Below are 25,802 nucleotides of genomic sequence, written 5' to 3'. Positions count from 1 at the left end.
TTATTTCAGTGTTTTGTAAAAACTAAAAATATTAATTTAAAGTTTAACGAATTTTTAAAGGTTTGAAAATAGAAAATTAATGTTCATTCACATCACTTTTCGATTACTGGAAACTTTGAACAACCTTATAGATTATTAAAGAGGCACTCTAAAGGAGTTTTTAATTAATTCTCCTTCCTTGTTGTAGGTACCTACAGTTCTGCAATATTTACTAAATTATTCACATATGATTCACTCGCTCTAAAAATTAAGCTTAATTGATTTTCATGTGAAAATCAAAACCATCCCGAGGCTCTTTTGAAGCCACCAATATTTTGCTTTAGTGTTCAAAAGCTCCCCTTCAGGGTTTACAATAAATAATTTATATATACTATTGAACATGAGGATGACCCGGTGCCCTCATGAATTTCACGTAGAATTTTCACAAAACTAATAAATGGGGACGCCTGGTAAGCTTTCATGTTGATTTTTAGCTCAAAGAGAGCTTTTTTTTATTATTAATTTGTCAATATTTATTTCGATGAAGAGGTAATGGAGAAAAGAGAAGCATGGAAGACCTAAATTTATGGGGTGAGGGGTAAAGGAAGAAAGTTGAGGAAAGCTCTAACACTACCTAGCTCCAAGCAAGACAATGGATGACCTACGGGGAGGCAGACACGCATCAATGGGTACTCAACAAGAGGGCGAAAGACGCGCTGCTGCGGCATTTCTGTGGTTTGGGGTGCGAAATTGGTGATGGGAGGACGGCATGCGGGTTGGTGGTGTCTTTGATGCAACAATGCAACTACTACGTGGAGCAGGGGAGGTCGCTACAACAACGGGCGCTAACTGATTGGGTGACGTGCTATTCGTGAGTGCGGGTGATGGTGGCTTGTGTCGTGGTGTCGTGTTTGTCGTATAGAGATGATGGTACCTGGATCTACCGCGTCTTGGCAGGGATTTCTGCTCTGACATTGGTGACAAATCCGACGATGTGCTCGACTGTGTCCCATGATAGATAAGACCTGCACGAAATTCTTTTCAGTGCACACACATTGCGTTTAGTTTTACACAAACATTTAGAGAAATCAAGAAGAAAGTCAAAGAATTTGTTTGTTAAGAAAAAAAATTCTCTTTATACTTACTGTGCTTCATCTTTGCCTCCAAATGGTTCGAAGATTCCGTTCTGCTCGATGTTAGTTGATCCTGATCTGAATCTGATTCCTCACTCTCTGGCTCTGTTTTCCTTGAGTGTCTTCGTCGATTTTTCTGCGTCTTTTGGGGGAAATGAAGAAAAAGGAAATTCTTTAGGATGTATCCTTAATTTTTGCTGCTCAGAGTTAGTCCAGTAACTTTCGTGATCATGCTGGTCATGCTTGCGAATCTTGGACTATCTCTGAGCAAAGCTTATTCATCACACAAAGTCAGACCTTATTTGTAACAAAAGGTTCTGCATAATGAAGGAAAATTTAAATTAAACATTTAATTAGGAAAAGCTCCTTCTCTAAAAAAAATTATCCTCCCTTCAACAGAACCTTTTGGCAAAAGAGGCGGGCAATCCTTAGACAGGGTAACAAGGGATGCAGTGTAGCATTGTGAATTTGGAAAAGACATGAAACATAAATCAGTACGGCCAATTGAGGAGCGGGGCGCACAACATTGTAATAAGGCGATTTGTTATGCAGTTGTCGCAGTACCGCAGCTGGAGGCGGTGGTGATGCACATCCCTCCGTCATGGCGCGCTCGTGGTACATAAAGGAGTGCAGGAGTGTGTTTGCAGGACCCGAATGATGGGGCTGTGCCAGGGTGCTCGCTTCTGAAAGTTGAAATGTCGCATATGGTGATATATCTTCGGAAGTTTCTGCAAAAAGTGATCCAATGATTTGAAGAAGAAAAAAAATCAGTATGAATGATTTTGTGGAGATGTTGATGGGTCAATGCGTTGTGTGCATGACTGTTGTGTTGTTACTCTTTCACTCTACCTGGAATCTTGTCTCCACCGGGTCCCTGGAGAGCTACTTTGTGTATTGTTGCATAGTACCTTTCCCGTTGAGCTTCTGCGTTGTGTTGATTTTCAAGAGCTTCCTTCCTAGCTCGACTATTTTGTCCTGAAATAAAGAAATATTAGGCTTTAATCAAGGGCTAGAAAATGTTGAAAATGGTTAAAGAAAGACAATTTAGGTGTCTTAGGTGTTGAGATAAAGCCATTATTAACGGCTGTTGCATTTGAATTAACAGGTTTTGATAGCTTAGGCTGTTTATTTCTAAACTTTGACGTCTCTTTTCTAACGTTTGGCATTTTATGAAAATTTCTAACGTTTGATAATCCACGAATCTTTAAAAATTCAAACTCGATTGACTTCCTTTCAATTTCTTACGTTAGAAAGTTTGAATTTTAAACCGGCGACTTTTCTAACGTTAAACAATCTTAAAAGCAAACGATTGGTAATCCAGAATTTCTTTACGATTGATTCAACAATTTTCTAACGTTTAGAATCTTATAATAAACGTATTTTTCCAAATTTTCATCGTGAGAAAGACAATTTAATTTTCATTTTATAAGCATTTTGCGTAATGAATCGCAAAGAGAACTTACGGAATTTGTAGCAGAGAACAGACAGTGCCATTGTGCAGATGATTCCTGATGTTGTAATAATGATGGGAATGATGAATTTCATGTCGCTGTAGAAGGCAATAGTTCGATGGCCCCTCTGAACCAATTCCGGTGGTGGTGGATCGCCATCCTTGGTCAGTGTGACAAAAGTAACGTCCACATCTGACGATCCAGCCACATTGTGCGCTTCCATCTTTAGTTGATAGAGTGTCGATGGTGTGAGACCCGTAATTGTGAACTTTCGTTGTGGTTTCAGAGCATTAGATACTGTGCGAAGAAAGGAGGAATTTATGCTTTTTATGCTGGATTCATTAGCATTGAGGCTACAACATATAGTACAATACACCTACCTAGGATCCATTTATTATCATCCGAATCCGAAAGTGATCTGTATTGGAGTACAAAATAGAGAATGGGACACCCATTGTCTGGCCATGCATGCAGCCGTAGGAGGACTGATGTTGAATTCGGTGCTAGAAGTGCTGATGTTGCCGGAATACCCGGCAATTGTCCCTGAGTTCGAACGTGAAGTGTTGTACTTGGGGGTGATATTCCAATTTTATTGGATGCCGTGAGATAGATTTGATATGTACTGCCACAGAGGAGTCCCTTGAGTTCATGACTTGAGGCATGGCGTGACAATGGGAGCTCCTCTAGGCTCCCATGGGCACGTTTGTAGTGTAGCGTGTACTCCGTTATGGGAGCATTGCCAGCACTACCGCTCTTCCAGTGCATCAAAATACTACTCGATGTTGCACTCGTGACGTACAGCACGGGAGAAGCTGGTGGTACTTGCACAAGGAGATTGTAGGTCAATCTATCCGTTCCCACGCCATTGTCCACTTGGCAGCTGTAGTTGCCCGAATCTTGCATCTGAAGATTAGCAATTGAAAGCTCTCCTGTATCCATTATTTGCATGTTGTTGAATCCATTCTGTCGCAGTGAAAGGTCACCCTTGAGCCATTCCCTCCGTGGCTGTCCCACAGCTTGGCACGAAAGCATAACTGAGGAACGCCATGCTCGCACCACGAGTCCTCCAAATGAGATAATCCTTGCTGGAACTGAAACAAAACGAACCAATTATAAAGTAAGCAGCAGCAGAGATAAAAGTCATTTAACAAACTTTTCAACTTCTTCACTGATTTTTATTGCCATTTAATTTAATTTTAACTAAATGGAAAAAGAGCTCACTCACCCCTATTTGAGGTGATTTGAGATGCAACCCGTGAACTCTTCCCCTCACCCACACGTGTTGATGCAGTCACCCAGAATTGGTACTCCACATGTGCCTGAAGCCCTTTTGCTTCGTAACTTAGCTGCTGCGATGGTAAATTTCTCTTTTCATTGTTAATCTCCTCCCGGCCATTTACCACCCTTGTGTACAAATTGTACTTGGTAATGACCCCATTTGGCTCATTGGGCGGCAACCATGACACAAACAGCGATTGCGGTGAACTTACAACGACTTTAATGTCCGCTGGTGCTTCCGGAGCTGCAATCAGATACAAACAATATGGTTTTTGCTATATATGTGCATAAGAAACTCCACATAACTCGAGGGGGTTGTTTCATCCCCCGCATTTTAGGTACGATATTAAAGAAAAAAAAAAGCTCCATCGTGGAATATTGGGGCCAATTTGGTCAAAATTGAACGTATTGCTTTGAGATTAAAATGCAATCAAGAGCTGAATTATGGGAGGGAGGGTAGCTGGATAAAACTTCTTACCATCTTCTTCTGTTTGGCAGTATGTTGGAGCTGAGAGTACCCCATCCCCCATACGTGTGTGCGATAGAACTTGCACACTGTAATTTGTGTATTTCCGCAAGCCTGTGAGGACGGTGGTTTGTGCGGTGGTTTTGCGTGTTTCGATGTCTTCATTGGTCCCTGCAAAGTCATCAAGAACAGGCTCAAAAACGAGCTTGTACCCCTGAAGGAGGCCATTTGTGTGATGAGCCGGTGGTGGTTGCCATGAAATTTGCAAACTCTGCGACGTTAAAGCAGCACAGCGAACATCTTCTGGCGGCATACCGGGTACATCTTCGAGGGTTTGTGCGCTTGTTGGTTCCGACAGTGGTCCTGGGCCGACTTGATTGAAAGCTTGGACGACAAGGGTGTACCTGGTGGGAAGGGATGAATTTGTTTAAGACATCTCTAAAGGATCCAACACTGGCGACCGTTTGTGTCGGTTAAAATTTTTGAATTTAAATTTTTTTGAAGAATCTACGTTTCGGGCAATTCGGGTCCTTCCTCAGGGCATTAAATGATTTTAGATAGTTTAACCTCTGAGATGCGGAGCGGGGTCGTTGAACGACCCCAGCCCTATATTTCGTGCTATAACTTAATAAATATAAAAGATACCATTCCCATCTTTTGGAAATAAGTTCTTTGGTTATCTGAGGAGGTTGTGTAAAAATTTCAGCTCAATCCGTCCACCACAAGAAAAGTTATTAAGAAAAATGTAGAAGAAGGGAATTCAAAAATTGGTGTAACGGCCATGCTGCGGAAAATTTCTCAGAATGAAGTTAGTCACATCATGAATCATATGGTTGAAGGGGGTTGAAGGGTTGTGTTTACTTTCTCACTTTACCTTCTCAGTGTCAAAATTATCGCGAATAAGTAACATAAACAACATAAAACATAATTAGAAGCATATAAATGTGCAAAACAATAAAGAATATTCGAGAAATATTGCCATTTATCACGGTGCGGGAAGTGAGGGGAATGCGAGGAAGTAGTGGAAAAAATAGTGGTTGCGGTAAACTTCGTGGCAAATTTCTCACGAAGAAATTGTGAAAAATGAGTGAAAAATGTTTTTCTCTAATATTTTCTTCTGCGTGTTTCCGGGTGGCGAATTTGTGGTGCAGGGGGCAAGAGGACTATATAAGGAATCTATAGGCACTAACCCGACAACTCCAGGTTGTATAGTTTGGGAGAAAATTGGCCTTCTTTTTGGGGTCGCTCAACGACCCCACCTTCGCATTCTAAGGGTGTGCCAAGGCCTCCGCATCTCAGAGGTTAACCATATCGCGTTCAAAATGAAACAGAAAAATATTGAAACATGCGCTCTTTTATTGCGATATTCTATCAAATGCTCTCAGAGGACGTCAGAACGTCTTCTATGGCCCTTTTTTCGTGAATTTGATGCTCTTCTAACTTGAAAAATCAATTAAATTCATAAATAATTGAAAAAAATAAAATATTTCACATTTGTGTCAGCGTATGATCCAAAAAAACGCGAAAGGGTTAAATTCGAATCATTTAACGCCCTGAGGAAGGACACAAATTGTCCGAGACAGTGGCTTTAAATAAAATTCTTCTATCTAAATAATTTTTTTTCTTCACCTACCGGGTGTATTTGGCCAAATTATTCAAGAGCAATTCTCCCGTTCCATCCTCCCCATCTCCTGAGACGGACGTGAAATTGAAGACTGTTGAACTCGATAGGGAGGATTTGTAGCCAATGTTGTACCCCTGAATTTCTCCATTACGTAGCTCAGCCAGTGGAGGAGTCCACGTTACCAAAATCTCCGTGGAGGACAGTGGACGAGCTGAGAGATTGAGCGGTGGTCCAGCTGGTCTCTGTGGCTCCGTTTTAATTGTTAATTCCTGACTAGGACTACTCCGTCCGGCAGTTCCTTCAGCAATCACCCGAAATGTGTATCTCGTGGCAGGTTTTAGGCTCTCAATCAGTGCAGTGAATTGCGGTGGATCAGACAACTCCACAGTCTGCCATGGTCTATCAACTTCATGATACTCCACAATGTACTTCGTGACCTCAGCCCCGTCATTACCACGTGGTGACCATTTGAGATTAACTGAACGACTGGATACCATTAGAGCTTCAAGGGCAGTTGGTGCCTGCGGTGGTTCCTGAACCTGCAACTGCACCAACTGCTGATCCCTCCCGTACAAATTGCTAGCTTGGCAGAAGTAGGGTCCACTGTCGGAACTGTCCACATTAGTTATTTGTGCTTCAGCTGAAATTCCATCAGGTGTGGCGTCTTGCTTCACAGCCACGCGGTAGTTGGTTGACGGATTGAGTTCGTGCTTGCCAGCACGCAACCAGACAACATTAATTGGTTTATCCCCATTCACCTCACACTGCAACACAGCAGTATCACCCTTCTTTACTGTAACCATTCGACTTGGGGCCGAGAAATATGGTGAAGCTGAAAAGTTAATTAAAATTATTTGAAAATTGCTGAATTGGGAACTTTCTGGGAACTTAATATTTAAGTGAAAACTAAGGGATGATTTAATATTAAATAAAAGGTTTTTTCGGCTTTAGAAAAAATATTTTTTTTTAGTTTTTATTCCTTAATGCTAGTTTAACGCAATTTTAACAATTTTTAGATGAAATTTAGGAAGATTTCACAATCATTAAAAGAATTAAAAGAAGTTTTTTTTTTGAATTTTCTTCTGAACGATGATTTTATTATAAATATTTGGCCCTAAAAATTCTCTAATTTACTTTTTTAGAAATTTGTCACAAGAGGTTTTTTAATCAAAGAAAATTCAAAAGAAAAACTTTCACAATAAAATATAATTGTAATTAAATGATAACGAAATATTGAACGCTGTGGAGGCGCCTGGTAAAAGCTCATTTCTCTTTGGGATATTTTTCTGGTAAAGTATCTTTTACTTTGAAACGTAACTTAGAATATTGTTAAGAAATTCTGGAAAATCTAAAATTTTTGATATTAAAATAATTTTTATGCTCAGCTTTTCAGTAAATCAAAATTAAATAGAACTTTAAAAGTAAGCAAAAAGCTCTTCAATCTTTAACTAAATCTTTCCTTCAATCTTATTTCAATCTTCGTAAAAATTTCATCAAAACCATCTCAATTTCTGCTACTATTTATAGCTACTAAAACATTTTCTTTTGATGTTTCTCATGCCATGAAGGCAAGTGTGTGGGTCAGAAAGTCCCTTAATATTTACAATAAACATCTTAAGCTTTTTCAAAATGTTAAAACTGCGTGCATTGTAGGATGTAAGTGACAGACAAAGAAACTCACAGTTGACTTTCAGTTGGATTACTTTTCCAATGCCAGTCCCAATGCCATTGTGTGCTTGACACAAGTAGAATCCCTCCCGATCCTCTTTGACGTGCTGCAGTAGGAGGGATCCATTGGAGAGGAGTTTGGTGTATGGGCGCTCCCTGACTTCCTCATAGTCCCCAGATTTGCTTCCTTTTTAGCACCATAGCAGTAGAGTGAAAATTGAAAAGTCCATCTCTTATCCACTCCCTCAATCTCCCCACTCACCATGGATTAGGACCATGGCTTTTTATCCCTCCTCACACAGCATTACACAACTAAAAAGCTCACTATGGAAAAAAAAATTTACCTGTCGCCTTTTTCCAGGTCACAATGGGTGTGGGAACTCCCTGAGCTTGACAGTGGATGGTTATGTGGCGATTTCTCTCAACATTCACATCCGATGGTTCAACAATCCACCGCGGAGGTACTAATTAGGTGGTGCGAAAGAGAGAAAAAAAAAGAAAAAGCTCACAGTAAAATCTTCCAAAAAGGCCCACATCTGCAAGGAAAAAAAACATGTCCTACGCTCCCTGTGTAATGATGTTCCCACCCCTAAAATAGCCCACATGTAGTCTCATATGTGTCTCTGTGTGGATAATGTTTGATCTGGAGGATTATTAATAATTTGGCCAAGCATAGCAATTTTTAGCAGTTGTGTGTGCAAAAAAGCTCACAGGGAATATATTTTTTTTAATTTTTTTTAAATTTTATATAGATTTCAAATTATATTTTTATTGCGAAATATATTTTTTTTTTCAATTATCTCATTCTCGATTTTTTTTTGTATAATTTAATCATAAAAATATTCTTTTTGTATAGATGAAAGTATATAATTTTAATAATTAAAAAATTATGCAATGCAAAAAATTAAATTAAAAACAAATTGTGAAAATGATGTATTAGTTCAATTTTGTTAATAAAGCGTTCAAAATGGTAATATATGTCGAATATTTAGTGAATATAATTCATTTAGAATAAAATGGTGGGAGAAATTAAATCCAGAATGGAATGCGAAATTCAGAAAATTAAATAACTTCAAATAAATTGAAAAGATAATGCTTTTGTTAGTTAACCCTTAAAGGACCATTCAATGACACAATTTTTTTCATATTAGCTGTGATTCTTTCTTCAATTTCTTCTTAATTTTCATTTATGAAAATGCTGAAAGAAATAATACCACAGTTTGAATAATTTTTGTCTAAGCAATGGAAAACATTGAGAAAATCCTTTAAAAAAATATCAATTTTATTTTCATGTTAAAATATAAAAGTTTTCTGAATAAAAAAAAAGAATATTTTCATTTGATTTAAAAATATTTTTGCATAAAAATCCATTTGCAATTCTATGCGAAAGAATATTTATAATACAAAATTTCCATGTTGATGGGTAAGAGTTGAAAATTAAAATCAACAAAAGACCCTTTATCTATGTATTGAATTCCGCATAACTTCGCACATTGATTCACATTGTGGGGCGCATAAGAAGCTTAAAAAGCTCATAAGCTTTCTGGCAATTGAAATACAAAATGAAAATTTCATACAAAATGCACACCACACTGTATTTGGGGCGGGATCTACGTTAGGCCAAACGTTGTTACTTTCATATCACAGAATTTAATTAAATGAACTATTTATGTGGAATTTTGTGTATTTATGTGTTCACTCTGCCCGTTTAATCTAAAGCTCAGTGTGTATGTATATTCGAAAGTTTTTTTTCTCATTTCCTATACGTCAATGTGTCCGAATAACGAAAAGAGATATAGATAGAAGAAGATAGAGAGAGAGAAGAGAGAGACAGAGAATGATTGAGGTGTGAGGAGGAATTAAATTAAAAAATAATTTTTAATAAAGAATATACAGAAGTAGGAGAAATAAAAAAGTCGAAGGGATGGGGGAGAGTTGGAGTGAAAAGCGTGGAGGATCCAGGTGGACTGTTGTGGAAGATAATGAGTTATTCATCATAATCAAATATATACTGGCGGGGGACTGCGAAAGCCGATCTCATATCAATATCATATGGTTATATGTATATATAATATGTTTGGATGATGAACTGGGGTCTAAAAACAGCTTTTTTTTGGTTAATTAATATACAAAAAATTGGGTTTTGGACGTCCAATGTAGCAGCAAATTATTTTGACTTTTGGATGGTTGCTTTTTTTTTGCTTGTTTACCACTGTTAATTCACAGGGATAATTAATATATAAGAAGCACATATTTCCCTCTGCAATTGTCCCCAAAAAAATGTGAGCGTTCCTTTGTAAGCCATAGCATTCGGCTGTGGGGGGAGAAAGGTGGCAAAATGATAAAGCTCGCCAGGCACACGCATTTGTTTGGGAAGAATTGCAAAAGGGAAATACTGAAGGATCATTCGAGCAAGAGGATTTTTCATCACTTTTGTGACTGCAAGAGGCAAAAAGGAGGTTTCAAATTCAGGATAACAACTACTCCGGTTTTTTTGTAGCATACTCAACATAAACTTCCATAACATTTAAAAGCTCTAAGGATAAAAAAATACAAAATTCTTTTTTCTTTAAAACTGAAAATCACTCGCCGCAAGAAGCAGCTAAAATGCTTTTAAGAACGAAAAATCAAAAGAGGAAGGAACGAAATAAAATTTCGGAATAAATCATAATTTAATTTAAAAGAAAACATTGCTCCTACTACATGCGATCATCATGCAACGTGCAGAGGTGATAAAAGGATTTTTTTTTCAAAATTAAAACTCATTGAACCAAGGCTTTAAAAAAACTAAAAATAAAATTAAATAAGGAAGGTTCAGTGCAAACAATTACCTGGTGAAATCTGCCGCAAACCCACTGCGTGCCAAAGCAACTGAATGGGGGGTCAATGGGGGGTTAGGGTTGAATGGGGGCTGGGGGTATGGAGACACATGATTCGCGAGGAAAAATAAATTCATCTAATTAATGTCACTTCTTCATCTCAATTCGTTTGTCTTGTGAAAAGCATTATTCCTTTAAAACTTTTCTCTTTTCCTGTTCGTTTTTTTTTCTCAAAATATTCTCGAAGATGTCATTAATTTTCTTTTAAATTAATAAGTTAATTTTAAGAACAAAATTTCAAGCAGGAAGGCAAAATGAAGCGAATGGTCGGATTTTGGGCGGATACATTGAAGTTCTTTATCGATTTATTTTTTTATAAGCGAGGGTCAGTAACTTGGCGGAGTGTAAAAAAATAAAAATTTTTATTCAAAAATTTTTTTTATTTTCACGAAAATTGTTTTTTTGTGAGAAAAAATGATAAAAGATTTTTCAATAAAAAATGTTTTAAAACTCAACCGATTTATAAAAATTGGAATAAAATCGATTATTGATTTAATATATTGAGATAGTTCTACCATACTTCTAGGTCTGGTTCTGGTCCGAGATCCTATTTAATTAAAAGGGAAAGGAGTTAAATTAAAAAGACAATTTTAAAAATTTAGACCTCATGAACAAAGTTTTTTTTTAATATTTGTCAAAAGACGTTAAATCTTTGTTAAAAACTACCTACTTAAAGAAAAAGAACAGATATAATTTTTTTTATTAGAATCTGACTTAGAATTTCAACTGATTTAAGCGGAACATTTAAGATCCAGTGATCAGTTCCAATGAATTTTTACAATTTTCGCCTTTACAATATCCTTTCAGCTCTGATTCTTTCTTTAAAGAATTTTGAATTCCTAGTTTTAAAATTAATTAATTAAACTAGGGCATAATTTGAGTTTAAAAAAAATTATTCAAAAAACCTTAAGGAAAAATCCAAAAAAAAATAAAATGAAATCCGCAAAAGTTACTGCCCATGAGGAATCTTTTGAGAAGCAGGGTAGTGATTTGAAGGGGGTTGGTTGAATTTTCAGGGGGGGCAAATTGGGTGGGGGGTATGTTGATGGGCACGGGTGGTTGAAATGATGCTGGAGAGATGGATCACTGAAGTGGGCATGACAGTGAAATGGCATACGTTACCTTTAACCATGAGCGTTGCCGTGAATTTAACCTCAGCGGCTGGATTTGTCGCCACACAAGTGTAGTCACCGGAGTGAGATGCAGAGAGGGAGGGAATACTTAGGAGGGATGAATACTGGTCAAGAGATGTTACGTTGGCCCCCAGCAACAGGGGCAATGGCTCACCATCCTTGAGCCAGCGCAGCGTCAACGGGGCATCGCCCCGCGAGACTCCGCACACTGTTCGGGTTCGCATACCCTCAGCCAGTCCGTCTTGAAAGGAAAAAGGCTCAATAATAGGGGGAACTGGAATGTGAGAATAGAAGAAGAAACAAATGTAAGAGAAAGAAATATGGATTTTTTCTTCACTGCATTTGGCTATCCCCATTGGGCTTTTCCTCCCCCACATTTTGCATTGAAAATGAAACGAATCCTACAAAGGATGCTCCTATTGCGCCTAACAGTGTCTGCGACCAAGTGGTGTGATGTGACGTGTGTATGTCCCTTCCATGCGCTCTAATTTACCATTAACCAGAAGAGCCTGGGATGTTTCCACCTCAGCAGCTTGATTCCGAACAACGCATGAATAATTTCCAGAATGCTCAGATGAGAGGCTATCAATCACAAGGATGCTATTGTACTGATCAACCTGTGTGACCGACATCCTCTGCGATGAATCCACAATGCGTCCATCTTTGCGCCAACTTATCGTTAAGGGTTGATCTCCCTTAACCACGGAGCACGTTAAGGAGGCTCGATCACCAACGTTGAGAGACAGTGCAGTCGTATGGAAGGGATTTAGCTTTGGGGGTACTGGAAATAGTTTATCATTTTCACAAAAAAAAAAGAAAATTTGAGCATTTTCCTTCTCAGAATGATCCGGAAATCATCTTTGCACCCTTCTCTTCACCTACGGAAGCTGTTGTTAGTTTATTTTATTTTTTTTAAGGAAAATCCTTAAGACTTTTCCTCATCCCAATTTTATAAGAAGAATTTCAAATAATTCCTCACCTATAACTGTCACCTCTCCACTCCTTCGGGCACTATGACCCTGCTTATTGCGTGCCCAGCATGTGTAGACCCCGGAATCGTCCGTCTTCTGCACCGGGCTGATGACAAGCGAACCATCCGGCTGCACCTTCTGCCTGATATCATCTGGCAATTCCCGACCATCTGCAATATAATTTTGCACCTCAGCATACCTCGCGAAAACGCATGAGAAAAAATAAATATTTCTTACTTCTTTCCCAGTGAATTTCATCGATGGGATATCCGGCAACGGGGCACTTCAAGTGCAAATCCTCACCAGCCACCGCTGTAACTTTCGGTATAAGGCGAATGTACGGAAGACCTGGAAAAGATGGGGAAAGAAAAACACAAAATGAAGCGATTTTACACGAAAATGATTTCTATCGCTCTCTTCAAAAGCACCCTTTTACAGATTGAAACATATTAGAGATGAAAATAAAATTTTAGAAAATTTTATGAGTTGGAACAAAATTTTTAATAAATACAAAAATTAAAAAAAAAAATTTGAAGTCTTTTTTACTTTGAAAGAATATTTTTGCAGGTATCATAATATCTAATTTTTATTTTTTAACGATAAGAATATTCCAGAATAATAGTTGCAAAGGATGTAAAGGATTAAAAAGGGTATATGTCATTAAGGGGAATAACTAACAACAGGTAATTATCATTAATTAATCATAATCCTCTGTGATAATTAATTTTTAATAATCTTTAAAAAGTTAAATTTTCTTCATACAATTTGCTCAAATATTTTGTTATTTATTTCTTTTATTCAAAATGCCGTACTCATCCTATATATTTATTTATTCTTGAAGAAAATCTTTATTCAAAAAAGTAAATTAAAAAAAGAATCCAAATTTTCGGACCATTTGTGATTTTAATACTTCATGAAATACTTTTTTTTTACAAAAGGACACAAAATTTGATATAAATGAATAAGAAAAATTTTGAAATGGTATTTTTTTCTTATAGAAGAAGCTCCATTTTAATTTAATATTTAAGCAATTAAAGTTTAATCATGTTTTAATAAAGACAAGCTGAAAGAATATTCTGGAAAGACCTTAATCCAAGAAAGTAATTAAGTCAAGCACAATCAATAGGTATGGGTCATTTTCAACCGACGGCAACAAAAATCTATGGGCGGAGCATGCAAGACAGGTAGCACAGGTAACTCAGGTACCCTGAGCGGCCGCCTATAAATACACGGTCTGCTGCACACCACAGTCAGTCTCAGTTCAGATCCCTTCGTGAACTAATATCTCAGAGATTTCTTGCATTGTACTTAAACTATAATGTGAATGAATTTAATATTTTACATTCTGGTAGAAGTACACTGTAACTGATCACAAAGCAACGAACAAAGTGTTGGTGCAAAAATTCCTTGTGATTTTTCTTTAGAGATTCTTTTCGGCCCATGGAAGTACAAAAACGATAATAAATAAAATACGTATTTGGCTTTCGTTGGCCGGACAGAGCTTGATCGTTCATCAAAACTTTAAGATCATTCGGCTAAAAATTTGAGAGTGAAGCTATAAGTTTTTTTTAGTTCTTATTTTTTCATCTGGAAGGGTTTTCGCATAGTAGTTGTGTAAATGATTGTGAATGATTTTGATTTTTACAATCTGACATGCCTACTCTGCGATTGCTCTTAAAACGACAAGCAAGTATATGTTTAAAATTGTAGTTCAGTAGTTCAGTAACTTCAGTTTTGGAAAATTCTCTACTAGAAAGCAATTAGGCCAATGGCCAATGGCAAGGTGTAAAGGCAGGTAGATCAGGTCCTTTGAACGATTACCTATAAAAGACCGCTCCTTTGCAAGCCACGATCAGTCTCAGTTCAAATTTCATAGAGAAAAGGTGTCTTAAGGATTTCTCGCACAGTAGTTGTGCCGTATTGTGAATGGCTTCGATTTTTTACATTATGGTGTATCTACTTTGCGATTGATCTCAAACCAACAAGCAAAAGTGCATAGTCAGAATGGATCAGTTTATTTGGAGACTTTAGTTGGTTAGTGTGTGCTGATTTTACTACACGACTGACTGAAGTTTTCCTAATAAATTACCTATAATTCAACGGTTTCTTTTTGTTTATTCAAATCTTTCAAGATCCTTTTCGACTAACGAAATACGGTGACGTTGTATCAGTAATTACGACACTGGTTTGCGTTAGTCGGATAGGACTTGTCCTACATCATTTTCAGATAGATTTTCTCAAGATACTATACGACTAACGAAATCGTCATGCCGATTATAAAATTAAATGCGACATGCGGTTTACGTTAGTTGCATAGTACTTGGTTTCGCATCAGTTTTCATCGTGATTTGTTTCAATCTTAACGGCCGTTTTTGTCATCTTCGGGATTTTTCGTATTATACATTCAGTCGTGGGTGTGAATAGGATATGAATTTCACACAACGACGTATGTATGCTGTGAATAATCTCAAACCAGCGCGACTTAATAAATGGATCAGTGTTACCCTTTTCGGCTAACCAAACACGGTGTTGTTTTGTGCTTGAATACGATACTGGTTTACGTTAGTCGAATAGGACTTGCCCTGCATCTATCTTGATTTGCTCAAGATACTATACGACTAACGAAATCGTCATGCCGATTATAAAATTAGATGCGACATGCGGTTTACGTTAGTTGCATAGTACTTGGTTTCGCATCAGTTTTCATAAATCTTTATCGACCGTTTTTGTCATCTTCAGGATTTTTCGTATTATACATTCAGTCGTGGGTGTGAATGGAATATGAATTTCACACAACGACGTATGTATGCTGTGAATAATCTCAAACGAGCGAGGAAGGATATAACAGTGCAGTTTAGTGAATCGATCAGTGTTATCCTTTTCGGCTAACCAAACACGGTGAAGTTTTACGATTGAACACGACACTAGTTTGCGTATGTCTTTTCGGTTTTGAAATACTTTTGAAGTTTATACAAAGTTTTTCAAGTTACTATTCGGCTAACGAAATCGTCATGTCGGTCAATTCTTCAAACGAGACATGCGGTTTTCGTTGGTCGAATAGTACTTGTTTTACATCGGTTCCAATGACTCCTGTCACCTTTAGGATTTCTCACATTGTACATTGTGTCTGGGTGTGGATGTGTTTGATGCTTCACGCCACGGCATATGTATGCTGTGATTAATCTTATGTCAACGACTAAGTGCAAGAAATTCTTTATGTTGCCTTTCCGGCTAACGAGTTTGCAGGAACCTTGAATTTGAAATGCGTTCCTTGGGTTGGACAGGGCTTGCCTTACTTCCCAACTACTGGAAGGGTTTTCGCCTAGTAGTTATGTAAATGATTGTGAATGATTTTGATTTTTACAATCTGACATGCCTACTCTGCGATTGCTCTCAAAACGACATGTGTACATATGTTAAAAATTGTAGTTGTGAACAGGATCGGTTTATTTGGAGACTATAGTTGGTTGGTGTCTAATATGAGCAACACCACTAGCTATAGTTTCCTAATAAACTACCTAAAATTCAACGAATAATATTATTCACCTTATTCACAGTTCCTTTTCGGCTAATGAAATACTGATTTGCGTTCGCCGGATAGGGCTTAATCTACGTCTAGCTACCAAGAATCTTTTCGACTAACGAAATCGTCAAGTTGTTTGCTTAATTAAATACAATTGCGATTACGTTAGTCGAGCAGATCTTGTTCATCAACAACATTTTTGCTTCTACCGCTTCTACGTCTTTTTTTCTAAATTTCCTTAAGATTTTTCGCATTTTACATTCTGTCGTGTTGTGAATGTGATGGAAATTTCACATAGCGACATTATGTATGCTGTGACTGATCTCAAGTCAACGAGATTATTTTTTAATTGGATCAGTTTATTTGGTATCTGCAGTTGGTTGATGTGTTTAGAATTTATCACACAATCGACTGCAGTTTCCTAATAAACTTCCTGAACTTCAACAACTTATACAACAGTGGCGTTTAAAATTTAAACGATCATTATTCAAGATCCTTTTAGGCTAACGAAATTGCTGTTACGTTTCTTTTTCTACGCCAGCGATTTGCGTTAGTTCAATAGGGCTTGTATCTCATCAATGTGAGCTTCTGAGGTTTCAGTGATCTAACTTTTTATCTAATCTGTATTTTTCAACTTTGATTGCGAATAGGTAAGTTCACAGGGAAATGCTAACGAATACATTTAGGAGGGAATATGGTAAAGAAAATATCGTTGAATATAATTTTGAAGAAGGAAATACCAGGAGACTCGATGAAAATTTAAGGATCTCCTGTGGGAATTCAGCAAATATAAAGTAAGACGTTTACTCAAAAATACTTTTCCATCCTGCCGTGTGTGGTGGAACAGGATGTGGAAAAATCGAGCTGCACAAAAATATTCAAGGGGGGATATTTGAAATGGATGAAAGAAACTTACCGTAGATGTTGAGGCGAGCCGAATGGGATATCTTGCCGGCACGATTCTCAGCAATGCATGAGTACTCTCCACCATCCTCCACCATAACATGGCTAATGTTCACGTGGCTGATGACATCCCCATGCACAGTGACATACTGTCCAATGAGGAATCTGTGTTGAAGACAAGAAAGGATGGGAAATTCATTTACGTCGAACGGATTGAAAGTGCATAAGAATTTCACACGGAATCCTTTTTGAATTCCCTTCTGCTTCAAAATACTTCCCACGTTCGGTCAAAGTGCTCGGAAAAAAGCTCCCGTATACAGATGTGACTGGAATATTCAGGAGGAGATTGGTGGATGGAGAGAGAGAAAAATGGGAAATGGAGCTGAATCCGGGTGGTGGTGGAATTTTCACTCAATGTCTACATTTGGAGCGGAAGGCATCACGGAAATAACGTCACATGGGGTTGAGGGTGTGGGTGGTGGAATTATGCACACTAGACGATGGAAAAGGCCCCAACAGTGGTCCCGGGAATTCACCTCATATTTCATGCCAATTCTTCCCCGTTACTCGTCCATGGATTGACGATACACCACTCTGCCCAAAAACCCCCATCGTGATGTCCCTCTGAAACAGTTTCCCGTATATGGCACATACAATGCCAACAGGAAGTGCTACACTTTGGGTTTTACCATAATTTTCTCCACTTCTTTGTCTCTTCTTCCGTTTCATCCCTATATATGCGTTAGCAGGACAAATGCGATTAATTCGGGCAAAACATGCAAATCTCTAATATATAGCGCAATTGGCTCCATAATAAAATATCTATTGTTGAAAATCTATGTAATTTTGAATGTGGATTCCATATAAACGATTTATCCCAATATGACACAGTTGTTACTCATAGTGTAGCCTTAATTCGCGCTAAAGTGAAAGGACGTTAACCGAAACAAAGGAGATATTATAATTAATTATTTTAGCGAACGGAAAAATTTTAAATTCAAAAACAAATTTATTTAAAAATGAACTACAATTCATTCAGCATTGTAGTCTACAGGAAAATAAAAATGCGACTTAGGCGCTGTCACTGTCAAACAAGAAACGCGGTTTCTATGTTTTATAACCGCCTTTCTTGTTTGACAGTGACAGCGCGATACAATTTGACAAGGAGCAAGTGAGAAAAAACAACGAACAGCGTCTTTTGACGCTGAAGTATGGTTAAGCTTTTATGCTTCGCCAACGTTTCACCAAATCATCATCGTTTTGCATCATCAGGCTCTAATGTACAAAATATGGAAAATATATTTATTTAATTTTAGTTTAATTTTGTTTTTAATTTATTTAATTTTAGTCAAGAACTATGTGCATTTCTAATTTATTTGATTCAATGTTTGTTAGTAATTTTAGTAATATTATTTTATAGTTTGATGCTATACTGTGAACCCTTGCTGTACGTATTGCAGAGAAAATTTTTGAGATTTTATTTTTTAAACAATTTTACATTTTCTTCAATGAACATCAAAATTACAGTCGTGATCGTGCAGTAGGACCGTCGTCAAAAAAAGTTCTCCGCGGTAAAACGGCTGCAGAATGAGGAATTTCGCCTTCGCAGTGAGACAATTAGTACTATTGGAAAGGTAGGATACCAATTGTCCTACTACGAAGGCAAAATTTCTCATTTTGAAGCCGTTTTACCGCGGAGAAGTTTTTTTGACGACGGTCCTACTGCACGATCACGACTGTATACAATTTAAAGCATTTTAAAGCCTCCCTTCAACATTTGTGACCTATCAAATTGACTTTAATTAAATATGAGCGGGGTGAATGTACTCCAACGCATATGTTCACCATCGCGGGACGAGAGTGAAGCGCGAAATTAGTGTGTCTAGTTCAATTTGTTCGGGGAAAACCCGATTTCCCAGCCGTATGTATTTTTTCCCACCCCAAAACACCCACACTTTTCCCCCAAGTGCATACCGAGATTTTCAGTGTGAGAGCTAAAGTTAATAAATTGCGAGAAGAGCTTCCATAACCGACTATAGAGAGAGTTTGTGCCTATGTATGTACAGTACATTATATGCAAAGTTGAATATAATCTCGTGTAGATGTGAGAAGATTCAATTGTTGCGGGAGCTTTCACACATGCAGAGCTTTCTCTATATCGCTAAAGCACTCCTGTGCTCAGTCATGGTATAATGAGTTTTACTTTGCATCTTGCACAGCACTTACGCGTCGATGCTAATTGAATAAACACTGACAACATGATGAGACAGTCCGGACCTCTATTTTAGTAGTATAACCCTTCGTCAACAGACTCGGACTACATTCAACAAAGAATCTATTTTAATACTAAAATGTTGCAAATTTCTTATTTTGTTATTGTTGAGCTGTTTGGCTGAGCAAAAAACTTAGAAAATTAAGCTTTGAAAGCTTAATTGATTGTTTAAATCGTTCGTCGATAGAATTTTTATTTTGTAAAGCTTTCAGGCATTTTTTTTGCTTCATTTAAAGCTATCTAATATACGTATTTTTTGTTATTTTCTTTTACAAATTTTCACAAAAATAAATCAAAAAATTGACACAGTTAGAAAATCCAGCAAAACGAATTTTCGCAACATGAATCCGTCCCTGCAATGTGTTCTGGCTAGCTTACCGATGCTCCATTCCAGAACAATAACTTAATTACATGTGTGTGCTGAGGAGGAATACATACACTCCTCTAGAATCATTCGCAATATTCGTATGACAAATGGGTACAGAGGTGCTTTGGGAATGGGGGGTGTTTTATTGAATTGTGGGAACAGCAGCAAGGGTAGGAGGATGGAAGAGATTGTCCTGTCGTTCTCTCCCACTCTATGAGGCTTCATTTTCCACATAACAAAATTTACTACCAATTTCATCTCACAATTTTCCACACTTCAAAGCTTATACGAATATATAAAACGCGCGAGTCTGACACACCCAATATATGCATGGAAGTGTGGTGGTAAGAAAAAGTTTCCCCCTTGTGTGGGAAACCTCCGTGGTGGGAGAGGAAAAACATTTAATAGTCCTGAGTCACCTCACACAATAGGGGGCGTGGGATGTGATTAGTATACTAACCTGCCGTTTGTTGGCAAGGCAAACCCATCGAGTGTCCAGGTCACTTGAGGTGTTGGATTTCCAGCAGCAGAGCATTTGAGGGACACCGCTGGTCCTGGCTGAAGGGTTTGCTCAATAAAACTGTACAGCAATACAGGTGGGGCGTCTGAAAGAAAAGTCAGCAAGCAAGAGAAAGCTTTTGAATATATACCCTGGGAAAATTCCTTAGGGGTGGTTGGTGTGTGTGGCTATTACACTAATTAAAATTGATTTTATTTGCCCACATGGAGCTACATATCCTATGGTGAAAAAACCCATGCAGAGTGTCTCCCATTGGGGGTTTATTAATTCACACATTTGGAACGCTTTTGCTGTGAATCGCATAATTGTATGTATGTAATTTTGAAATAGTTTTGATTGAGGTAAAAGCTTTGGATCGTTAAAGTTTAATTGGAACTTATTGTTTGTTTAATCCTTTGAGGATCATTGAGATATTTTCATCCTAGATGATTTTTCAATTACTTTTAGAAGTTTTAATTTTTTAAGGTCATTTTTGTGTGTTGAAAAGCTTACAAAATGTGAAAAACTACTTATTTTCATAATTTTTTTTTTAATTTTTTCATTGGGTAATTTTTGGTCAAAATTGGATACTCATTCTGGGCGTAAAAAAATTAAATTTAAACTCATAAACAAAACCAAAAGCTAAGAAAACTTCACCAAACAAATAAAATAGGTATAATAAATTTTAATTTTCTTCAATCAATTTAAATACTGACAAACCCCTCAAAATCTCTCAGCAGACACTCTCCCATCTCGTCTACCTAATATAAACCCAGCATTTCCGGCACCCCTTGTGGTTTTGTCGATGGGAGAGAGACTTTTATGGGTATTAGCATAAAAATCTGATTGAAGAAACACCCATTCGCTGTTAAATGTTAAATTAAATCGAAGTTGTGGCCCAACGACGATGGTGTAAAAAAGTAGCCGTAAAATTATTAATGGGTGGTACACATATTAAAGTAATAAATTTTATATATGTGTTTCTAGATGGGGATGGTCTCTTGCAGCTCTATCTTCCATCACGGACGGAGTAAGGAAATTACAATGAATATGCCTTTGGGTTAGGGAGACTAAACAACATGCACGGGGAGTACGGTCCGAAAGAAACATATATATTCCATTTTATTTTATTGTATGACCACATCAAGCATTAAAGGAGGATGTTGTGGGTGGTCAGAGAGAGAGAGAGAGAGAGAGAGAGAGGATTTGCACGGACGAAAAGTTGGATTTTAGGTGGTAGTGAAAGGGGAAATTGTGATTGTGTTATCGCTGGTATAAAAGTGCCAGTTTTTGGGTTTGATGCAAAGTAAAAAAAAATATATAATTCATCCCCATGGAAGGGTGTGTGACAAAGGGGTGTAGGGTGGTTTGGGATGGTGCTTTTGACGAATCACAGGGGACAGATAGCGCGAACCGGAAATTGCATGTGAATGTTGGAATTCCATGGAGAAAATCAATGGAAAAGTCCCCACCATTGAATACCTTCAATGCCATTCTTCAGTCTCTTTTGCACCCAGAATGCCATCTTGTTGGAAATATTTTCTTCAGATCCCAAGCAAGGGTGGTGAGGGTGGTGCATGGTGTGAGAATTTCATACAATGAGTTCATTTGAGCATTTCACTCTTTTCGCTACAGCCAGCATGAATATGAAAAGACACATTTAAGCTACACATTGAAAGCATTCGTGTATAGCGTGACAATTTCTATATAATGTCTCCTTGCTTCTTCTACCCCCCCCTGTCAAAAATGGGGTACGGATGCAGGGAAGAAGTGTATTTATGCGAAAAGAAAAATGTTTTCAGACACACATCTAATGCACAATTGTAGTGCAAAGTCATATTTTGAATTTTTATCTATTCATTGGACTTTGCAAAAATATTTCCGTAGTACCAATTTTTCACAGCTCTCTAGTATGCTATTGAATGTCTGTTTGTGAAATTCAGCAAATAAGTACGATGTTTTTCCTGACGGGGAAAAATGTCATTGACTCCGGGAATGGCCTTCAAAATAGCGCGATGGTTGTATGGAGGAAGTACCAATCAATTTTATGGATGCTGGAACTGCAAATAAAATTTTACGTGAACGACTAATTCATTTTGATGACACCACCCACTTCTTGCTGCCAAACCATAAGGTGTTCCAGTGTTATTGAAAAAATGATCCACTTTTAGGATTTCGAAATTTTTTCCAACTGTCATAAAAAAGTTAATGAACAATCCTTAACTTTTTTTTTACTTTTCAATGGGGGGAAGAGTTTGAGAATTAATAAAGAATAAAAATTGAAGTATTTGTTTCAGTGTCTTCAAAGCTCCGGGAAAGAACTTTCATAAAATTAACTTGAACTACATTAAAAAAAACTCGCGAAAAGAAAGAAAAATCCGTTGAGGACAAGAAGTTTTCCTAAATTAAACCTACGTCATGCTCTTTATTTGAATTAAAGTGAAAAACTTTTCAGGAATACCCAACAAATGCCATCCCAGACTGACACTCTGTTGAACAATCCATTCGAAATGCAACTTGTAATTGCAATTTTAATTATATTCCTTCATGCGACTTCAATGAAATTAATCCACCCTCTCCTGGGGAGAGAGAGATGAGCATAGAATGAATTCCATGTGGCCCCACAATAGCTCAATTTTTCCCCATACCACCCTCACCAAGTTTAGCTGTGTGCTTTCAAGCTCTATATGGGGCATAATTGCATTTTAGTACAATGCAATTCATTCATTTGTAATCAGTGAAGCGTCCACAGCTAATTGTACACAAGGGGTATTCATTTAGCAAAATTCCTGACCCATATTGGCATGATTTTATACACACATGCACACACCCATCGATGTAGGATCTTTGAAGCCCACATCCGGTTATGTAAATTCAATTACATCACATTTTGGTTGCCACAACTTAATAATAGGCTATAATCAATGAATTTAACATAGCATATAACTATTTATCGAGAATTTTGTAAAAGTTTATTTGGGGGGAGATTTTTAGATAAACTATTTGCGGAATGAGGGCAAAATGAGTGTGGTATACCGCATATATGGGGATGCAATTCACATCAAGGGAAGGCAGTGAAGCAATAATAATTTATCAAATTATGTGTTTAGTATGCTTGAGTTATTTATTAGACTAGAATTTGAATATGTTTTCAACTACATAAATTAACAATAGGTAGTTTAGCTTTGAAGAGAATCAGTCTAACATTTCTTCTATTGTATTGATTGAATTATGCATCAATTGCTCTGACTTTCAGGATTAAATAAGTAACTGAAAGCTCTCGAAAAAGCTTTCGCATCAACCAGAGTATTTCTTTTTTGTAAAAGACAATTTAATTTTAAAATAAAAATAATTTGAATGATTAATTTTTGAATAATAGTCAATTAATTTCCATTTGCAACCCCTCCTCGCAACTGCTTCCCAATTTTTTTTATGCGCCACATAAAGCATAAAAGGGTGGGGATATTCACTTTTGAGTACGGGTGGTGTACTAAAAAAAAACAAAATGAGCTGGGGCCGCAATTACAAACGCAATCCTCAATTCCATATATAATCGATCATGAATAAATGAATGCATTGACCAACATTGATCCAAAAAGCTAATGATGGAAATGTATTTGTATACCTACAAATGGTTGGTACGTAAAAGCGTGTGTAGATGATACAGGCCATGAGGGGAGGGGGAGGTTGGTTTGTAAAATATACATAATGTGTGGCGGGTGGTTTCTTTTGCAATTTGCACCCCCACCCTCCAGCTGAGTGCTGGGGGGCAATAAATTAGAGATTGCACACGGAATCTCGATATAATTCTGTGATTTGCATAATTTGTAGGACCCTTTAATGCCAATGAATCGATCACGTGAACATGATTAATGGGGCAATGAATAAGTAATTTGTATGCGGGGGGGCTGGTGGGAAGGGTTGGGAAAACTCACCCCCAAGTTGCAGTTCTGCTGCCGCTTGGAATGTATCACCCTCCGGTCGTCTGACCACACACTGGTACATTCCCTTGTCCTCTCGCCCCACAGCAGTCACCAAGAGAGTGTCACCAATTCTCCCTGAGCTGGGCAGCTGCCGTCCGTCCTGTGTGCGCCAACAAAATGGGGACATGGAACAAATTACAAATTTATACGAGAGCTTTTGAGGTATGAGAATATATGGTGAAGGTGTATGGAGAAGGAAAGGAAAAAAAAGTGAGCTTGAGAGCTAATTGGAAGAAGCTCTCACCTACCCCTCCCTGTGGAGCATCCCTCATGTCTTTTGGTCAGGAGGCGAATATATGGGGGGTGAGGGAAAATTTATTGTGTGACACAAATTTACAGCTCTACTCTTGAATTTTCTAACCACATAAATTTCCCCAATGTCGAACATTTTTCGCATACATACTTCACCCCCATAAACATCCCCAATTTAGCCAGAGCTCCCCCTTTTTTTCGCCCCACCTCAATATATCCTAGTAGGAGAGATATCCTGTGGAAAAAGAATTTTTGTGTATTGTGAATGGAATGAAATACAGCCGTCTGGTGCTTTTCCTCCTTTCACAATGCGAGACAATATCTTTTGCATATGGTTTGTGACAAAACTAATGTGGTTTTGCCAAAAAGAATTGTTATTTACAATTCGTCAATTTATAGCACTGCATGCGCATATCTATTGGAATTGTGAATTATTATGATTGGCAAATAAATTCCAAAACCCTAAAAGTTATACTTGGGGAAAAAAGCTCCATTGTATGTTATGAAGAGATAAATTCTCTATTATTTTGAATTTTTGCTTTGACTTTTGCTTTTGCCTTTTTCGTAGCAATTTTATTATTCTTTGAAAATTGAGAAATTTAATTAAAAAATTGAATATTGGTAAAAATCATTACAGTCTTGCCTCTCTTTGACGTCTTTTTCAATTTGGGCTTTTATGAGCTTTATGATTTGCTTAATAGTCCCCTTGATGGAAATTCATTCTATTTCATGGAAAAAATTAAAAGGACGTTATGCAGAGCACCCACTGTATTACCTATGAATTTTAGAACCAATTAAAATATTCCATTTTACGTTATTGCAATATTGTTCATTTAAACTTTTACCCCAACATGCATAGCATGTGCATAAAATGCAAAATTGAAAGCAATAAAATTTGCTCGAGGAAATAATGGAAATAGCCTAATTTGGGGAAGCTCCAGCTAAAAAGGAAATTACCAAAATACAGTGTAATTAATTTTCTCACAGGACGTTAGAATTCAATTTCACAAGTCTCACATAGAGTTGGGTATTTGTATGTACCTTAAACCAGGTGATATGTTGCTGCGCCAGCTGTACCCCATTGCTCGTCACTAGACAACGGAATTCCGCAGATCCCGCCATGTGAACACTCAGGACATTTGGTGTTATTTCCACCTGAAGTGGTGCAGCCACAGAGAGTCTCAGCTCTGCACTCGCTTCCCCACCTTGCCATTTTTATATCCAGGTTGACAAGAAAGAAAAAAGAGACAGTTAGTGGAATTAAATCGAATTAGGAAGCTTCTGTAGAGTCAGCATTGTTGCATTTTATACCAAATTTCACAGACATTTCACAGCTTACCCCCCACGTGAAAAGCTCTCACTATATACAGTTCGTTATATAGGTAGGTAGGTACCCGGTTAGATGCATTCTTTTGTATTTT

At 37.5% G+C, this 25,802-nt stretch overlaps 1 protein-coding gene across 10 annotated transcripts in view; it reads right to left on the bottom strand.

Moving 5' to 3' along the window:
- LOC129794268 (cell adhesion molecule Dscam2) overlaps positions 1–25,802 on the bottom strand; it is an 87,087-nt gene that overhangs the window by 2,783 nt on the left and 58,502 nt on the right. Inside the window, exons 6-23 of one of the 10 annotated variants that reach the window (XR_008751011.1) lie at positions 25,423–25,586; positions 24,082–24,229; positions 20,108–20,252; positions 17,022–17,173; positions 12,820–12,930; positions 12,591–12,752; positions 12,105–12,392; positions 7,944–8,063; positions 7,613–7,786; positions 5,941–6,763; positions 4,320–4,711; positions 3,789–4,085; positions 2,944–3,654; positions 2,576–2,860; positions 1,962–2,087; positions 1,677–1,840; positions 1,125–1,254; positions 614–1,016 (exon numbers count right to left, since the gene is read on the bottom strand). Coding sequence is in view for 7 of the 10 variants with exons in the window: in XM_055835041.1 (XP_055691016.1) it covers positions 673–1,016; positions 1,125–1,254; positions 1,677–1,840; positions 1,962–2,087; positions 2,576–2,860; positions 2,944–3,654; positions 3,789–4,085; positions 4,320–4,711; positions 5,941–6,763; positions 7,613–7,786; positions 7,944–8,063; positions 12,105–12,392; positions 12,591–12,752; positions 12,820–12,930; positions 17,022–17,173; positions 20,108–20,252; positions 24,082–24,229; positions 25,423–25,586 (4,736 nt within the window). In the remaining 3 variants the exon portion in view is untranslated. Of the gene's footprint in view, positions 1–613; positions 1,017–1,124; positions 1,255–1,676; positions 1,841–1,961; positions 2,088–2,575; positions 2,861–2,943; positions 3,655–3,788; positions 4,086–4,319; positions 4,712–5,940; positions 6,764–7,612; positions 7,787–7,943; positions 8,064–11,600; positions 11,886–12,104; positions 12,393–12,590; positions 12,753–12,819; positions 12,931–17,021; positions 17,174–20,107; positions 20,253–24,081; positions 24,230–25,422; positions 25,587–25,802 lie in introns of all 10 variants that reach the window. The other 9 variants (XR_008751012.1, XR_008751013.1, XM_055835038.1 and 6 more) reach the window with 9 other exon arrangements.

The sequence above is a fragment of the Lutzomyia longipalpis genome, chromosome 3 (genome assembly GCF_024334085.1).
Source record: "Lutzomyia longipalpis isolate SR_M1_2022 chromosome 3, ASM2433408v1".
NCBI lineage: Eukaryota > Metazoa > Arthropoda > Insecta > Diptera > Psychodidae > Lutzomyia > Lutzomyia longipalpis.
The sequence above is the reverse complement of the archived record's forward strand: the minus strand, read 5'-3'. Positions and strand labels throughout refer to the sequence as shown.